The 6,000-nt window shown below is 50.2% G+C and overlaps 1 protein-coding gene across 1 annotated transcript in view; it reads right to left on the minus strand.

Annotated features, from left to right (window-relative positions):
- The window catches only part of LOC107116397 (L-threonine dehydratase catabolic TdcB-like), a gene marked incomplete at its 5' end in the record, with an annotated part of 32,805 nt that extends 27,121 nt beyond the window's left edge, over nt 1-5,684 (minus strand). The window contains one exon of the mRNA XM_015418297.1: nt 5,354-5,684. Within this exon, the coding sequence (XP_015273783.1) occupies nt 5,354-5,684 (331 nt within the window). The remainder of the gene's footprint in view (nt 1-5,353) is intronic.
- Nucleotides 5,685-6,000: the final 316 nt, after the last annotated feature.

Genomic DNA, 6,000 nt, shown 5'->3' on the forward strand with positions numbered 1-6,000 from the left:
TTAACTTGTTCATTAATGATTTGGAGATGGGAGTAAGCAGTGAAGTGGCTAAATTTGCGGATGATACAAAGTTGTTCAGGGTGGTGAAAACCAGTGAGGATTGTGAGGCACTCCAAGGGGATCTGTCAAGGATGGGCGAGTGGGCGTCAACATGGCAAATGGGGTTCAATGTGGCCAAGTGCAAGGTGATGCACATTGGAGCCAAAAATCCTAAATATAAATACACATTGATGGGGTCTGAACTGGCAGAGACTGAGCAAGAGAGAGATCTTGGAGTTGTAGTGGATAACTCACTGAAAATGTCGAGACAGTGTGTGACTGCAATAAAGAAGGCCAATGCTATGCTGGGGATTATTAGGAAGGGTATTGAAAACAGATCAGCCAATATAATAATGCCCCTATATAAATCAATGGTGAGACCTCATTTGGAATACTGTGTGCAGTTCTGGGCACCACACCTTAAAAAGGATATTATAGCTTTGGAAAAAGTGCAGAAAAGGGCAACTCGAATGATAAAAGGGTTGGAACACTTTCCCTATGAGGAAAGGTTAAAGCGCTTAGGGCTCTTTAGCTTGGAGAAAAGACGACTGAGGGGTGACATGATCGAGGTTTATAAGATTATGCATGGGAAAGAGCAGGTAAAGAAAGAGGTACTTTTCTCCCTTTCTCACAATACAAGAACTCGTGGGCACTCCATGAAACTGCAGAGCGGTCGGGTTAGAACGGATAAAAGGAAGTACTTCTTCACCCAAAGAGTGATTAACACATGGAATTCACTGCCACAGGAAGTGGTGGGTGCTACAAGCATGGACGGCTTCAAAAGGGAATTAGATAAGCATATGGAGCAGAGGTCCATCAGTGGCTATTAGCCACAAGGTATAGCTAGGGGCTCTGGGGCAAGTGATGCTCTGTCTTCTTGGTGCTTGGGGGGGGGTCAACAGTGGGAGGGCTTCTAATGTCCTGGCCCCACTGCTGGACCTCCTGATGGCACTGGTATTTCTGGCCACTGTGTGACACAGAGTGTTGGACTGGATGGGCCTTTGGCCTGATCCAACATTGGCGTCTCTTATGTTCTTATGTTCTTACCTCCGGGTCCCACGTGGAGGCTGGAGACCCCAACTCAAGTGCCGATTTCGTACACAACACACAGTTCGCTGCAACCGTACTGAGAACACCAGCCACAGGGCTATTTTTGGGCAGGAACGCACAGGAACGGAGTTCCGGCTGGCTCCCAAGTTGGCCACACCCAGCAGGAACTCAATAGCATAATAGGCCACACCCAACAGCAGGAACTCATTAGGATTGGCTACATTAGGGGTGTGTGGCCTAACATGCAAAGGGGTTCCTGCTACATATGGGGCATATCTAGGATACACAATTCATGCACAATACTGGCTTATTGGGCCTCACTGTTGAGCTGCTTGAACTGTACATCCTATGGTATACCTTTAGAACATACTATGGGATGCCGTTAACACACCTGTTCAAAGCCTTTGATAAAAGTTTTCAAGTGGTCTGATGTACAATCTCTGCCACAGTTGTTAAACAATCTGTCAACTTTCCCCAGAAATAGTGATGTCTCCTGCTTTGGTGGGAAACCTCCCACCTTGGGCCCCGGGCTCCCAGGAGCTCCCAAGAGCAAAAAGAGGAGGGTGGGAAATGGTAACACATTGACTCCACAACATCACTTCTGGTACAAATCTGGAAGTGACGTCACTGCCTTGATGCAGCACTCTAGGATCCAACCCAAACTCTATAGCTTTACCATAGAGTTTTGGGTGAAACCTACAGCATCATACTGATGCAGTTATGTCACTTCGAGGTTCATGCCAAAAGTGACCGTGTGGTGCTGGTGCAGTGCTGTCCATCTGGAATCCACATGCCCCTAATAGGGTTGCCACCCCCGAATGGGGGCGGATTTCCCCCCGATTTCTGCTCGACTGATCCACCCGCCGGCCAGCTGCCCCCAAAGAGCTTCCTGGCGTCTGATGTACCTGGCGCGATGACGTCACCTGTTATTTGTTATTATATTGGCTTTCATTTACTGCATTCGCTTTTAAAATATATTTCATCTTGTAGATGTTCTAATTCAGCAACTGTGCATGTGGCACCAGACACATGACTTCCATCTTTTGAGGCCTCACAAACATCTTTGTCTTGTGTCTTTAGATTTTGCTGCTTAAGTAAGTAATTGTCAGCGAGCTGCCAATTAGTTCTATGTATTTTCTGTATGACTTGTCTGTGCCATGAATCCCTCCCGTTCAAGCCCTGGTCTGCTTAGACCCAATTGCGCATGCTTGATAATAGTATGAAGTCAGCAGCTTGTTATAGGAATTCCTTTCTATGAACGCTAGTGTTGCTTGAAACGTAGTTATCTGCAAGGTCACAGGTGCGGAGCCGGAGCCGCTTGATTAGAGCATGAGAAGCAATTAATTGTTTAACTTTCAGGAGCAGTTGATTCTCGGGCTTTAGGCGCGAGTTTCAACGTACCCGTGGAAGCGGGAACCAATATCATTGGTTATTGCATGTACGAATCTGTTTATTATCCCGTGCCCTGAACCTCTTGGGCATTCCAAACAGTCCCTGTGTTCCAGCTTTTCCATAGCTTCAATAAATACTACTTTACTACAAACGTGTACTCAATGGAATGTGTGGGGATTCGGACAGTAATATAGCTCTTTTTAGTACACTGTAAGTTAAAAAATATTTGATTATTCATATTTAATATCCTTTTAATCCTTTTTCTACAGCCTTCCTTTTCTTGGTCCACTTATTGTAATATGTATTAAAGTTACGTGTACCTCAATATTGTTTGACCTCTGAAGAAGGCCCCAATGGGGCGGAAACGCGTCAGGTCGTGTATCTTGGCCCTTGGGTTTAGGCCCCCTTTACTTGTCCTTGCGACCACTTTTACCCTGATCTTTTGCTGGAAGCCAATTTTAAGTCAGCTCTTTTCCTCATGTGTCATGTTGCTATTGGTTTTCTTTGCCCCACCCACCTTCAACGATTGGACTGTTGTCACTGTTAAACCACTCCCTCTCCCTCCAGGTAAGTGATTTCAGGTGTTGTTGTGTGTTTTAAGGGGCTAAAGCAGAGGTGTCGAACTCATTTGCCACAAGGGATGGATCTGACATAAATGTCCCGTTGTCGGGCCAGGCCATGTGTGCTGTAAAATGTAATGCCAGGTACCGGACAATGTTCCCTCCAAGCTGCGGAGTCTTGTGCGTAAAAATTCTACTTTGTGAGCTCCTGGCATTAAAGTGGTGAGCGAGTGATCTGGCAACTGCATAAATTAGTTTGCTCTGGAGCCATTCCTTCCTGAGCCGAGACAAAAATGTGTGAGCCGGAGGCTAAAACCTGTGAGCTAGCTCACACCAACTCAGCTTAGAGGGAACACTGGTACCGGACCTATTTTACCATTGGCTCTGACCATGCCCCTCCTCAGCAGCCCTCCTCGCCCCTCATGGTTGCCAGCTCTGGGTTGGGCTATCCCTGGAGATCTGGGGGAAGACCTTAGGGAGGGCCTACATACTACAGGGGGTATAATACCCTCATATAGGCCCTTCCAGTCCACACTTGGGCTGGTTTCCCCCCCAGTTGCTCGCAAGCTGGATAAGAGACCTGGATAGGGTTGCCAAGTCCCCCCGGGGGGCGGGAAAACCCCCGCCCGAGAGGCCCGTTCCCCGCCGGCGGGGATTGGGCCACCAGGGGGGGGGACCCCACCCCCAAAGTGTGTGACATGCCCGGCGTGAACATATCACCTGGAGGTGACGCGATCACGTCAGGCACGTTGCGGGGGGGGGACGCTCTATCATCCAAGGGAAAACTCTATGGTTTTCCCTTGGATGATTGTGGCCCCTCCCCCAACGTGCATGATGTGATTGTGTCACTTCCGGGTGACGGGATAGAGCGTGCGCCAGGAGGCTCCCAAGGGACGTCCGGGACTCCCCCCACTATTACAAAGGTAGGCCTTGACAACCCTAGACCTAGATGGGCTGGTTCCGGGCCCCGGGCCGTATGTTTGACATGTCTGTCCGAGAATATCATCTCACCAATAGAGTCATCATATCCTCCCCAACTCTCCTCAGCTACTGCTCCCCCAGTCTCCCAGCATTTGCCTAGGCCAGGGGTGTCAAGCGTGCGGCCCGGGGCCCGGATCAGGCCCGCGGAGGGCTTCCATCAGGCCCACAGTGGAACTGGCCCCAGTCTCCTGCTTCCAGTTCTGCTGCTGCTGCTGCATCATCGCTTGCTTCGCCAGACTCTCTTAATCACTCCGCCATTTCATGTTTTCCCCTGGGTCCTAGACTCAGAACGCTGAGCCTGAGACTTCTGTGGTAAATGTCAATAAAGCAAAAGTAGGTTTGCAGCTTACAGAGCTAATGTTGTAAGCCTGTTTTTACTTTAAGTTAAAAAAAACCACCTTTGTGTTTGTGTCCTTTATAAAGTTTATCTCTCCGCTGCCTGGCATTACGTTTTATGACACGCGTGGCCCGGCCCAACAAGGTCTCATTTAGGTCAGATCCGGCCCGCATAACAAATGAGTTCGACACCTCTGGCCTAGGCAGTGTTGGGAATCGGGTTGTAACGACAGCTGATCCTCAGGCCACAGAGATCAGTTCCCTGGGAAAACAAAATGGCTGCTTTGTAGGGTGGACTCTATGGCATTATGCCCTGTGGAGGTCCCTCCTCAAGCTCAGCCTCTCAAGCGCTTCTCCCAGATTTCCAGGAACTCCTCAACCCAGTTGGCAACCGTAATAAAAAAAAAGATACCAGTGAACCTTGCCTGGATAACTCTTGTTTTGCAAACACAAATTCCAACTGAAGCCACAGTCCTCAAACTGGTAACTGGGACTCTCCTGAAATCAATGGGATATCTAACAAGCAGGGGTCATTTCTTGCAGGAGCACACAGGAGCGGAGCTCCGGCAGTATAGAGCCCAGGGGGCGGGCACATGCAACAAGCCCTGCCCCCTGCTCCCAGCGGCCCTCAGTCAGAGCAAGAAGCAGCCAGGTAAGCTGCAGAGCCCCACCCTGCCCCGCCCCTGCCCCCTGGTCCAAAACAGTCCAAGTTTTATTCAGGTACAAGCTCTCCCTCCTCTGTGAGGGCAGATCTGCATGCTCCCCCCCCCAATAGCTAGCAATCCAAAACAGTCCAGTGGAGCCTGAGCGGTGGATGTTGCCTTCTGACACACTTCCGGTGATGTCAGGGGGTGTGGCATATGCAAATAAGTTATGCTAATGAGTTATGCTAATGAGCTCCTGCACCTCTTTTTCTACGAAATGACCCCTGCTAACAAGAGATTTCCAGGTTGGCTTTGAAGCCTTAACGAGCATTGTAAAAACAAGAACCGTACCATACAGGGTGTTTTCTGGACTCCGCACTGGATTTTGAAAGCTGCTGCGCTGATATCTTCAAATCGAATGCATTTATCGTAGGCCGACAAGGTAATCCTATCCGGGCGGCTGGCTGAGTCTCTCAGCAGTTCCTCGTTGTGGCTCACGATCTTCATTTCCCACGTCTTCACGCCCCCGCCGAGGTAGTCTTCCTCTCCAAAATCTTTCAGTCTCTCGGGGTTGATGGAGGGCGGCCGCTGGCCAATGACACCGTTCCTTAGTGGCCCATCCTTAAAGCCGTGGCGGTCATAGCGAGCGGGGACGTCCCGATTCCTCACTTTACTTTCGTCCCTTAGGAGACAAGAACGACCTGTGTTAAGTGGCAGACGGAGCCCTTGGGGGCAAAGTGGATATGAAACCTCCCCCACCCACCCCCAGCTGGATCAAGTGTGGCAGAAGCCCGGTCCTAGGGTTGCCAACCTCCAGGTGGCACCTGGAGATCTCCCAAGATCAGCTCCCCTGGAGAAAATGGCTGCTTTGGAGGGCGGACTCTATGGCCTTACACGCAGCTGAGGCCCCTCCCCTCCTCAAGCCCCGCCCTCCCCAGGCCCCACCCCCCAAATCTCCAGGCATTTCCCAACCCAGAGCAGACGACCCTATCTGATTT

This window comes from Gekko japonicus, unplaced genomic scaffold (assembly GCF_001447785.1).
Source record: "Gekko japonicus isolate JY-2015 unplaced genomic scaffold, Gekko_japonicus_V1.1 scaffold5072, whole genome shotgun sequence".
Taxonomy (NCBI): domain Eukaryota; kingdom Metazoa; phylum Chordata; class Lepidosauria; order Squamata; family Gekkonidae; genus Gekko; species Gekko japonicus.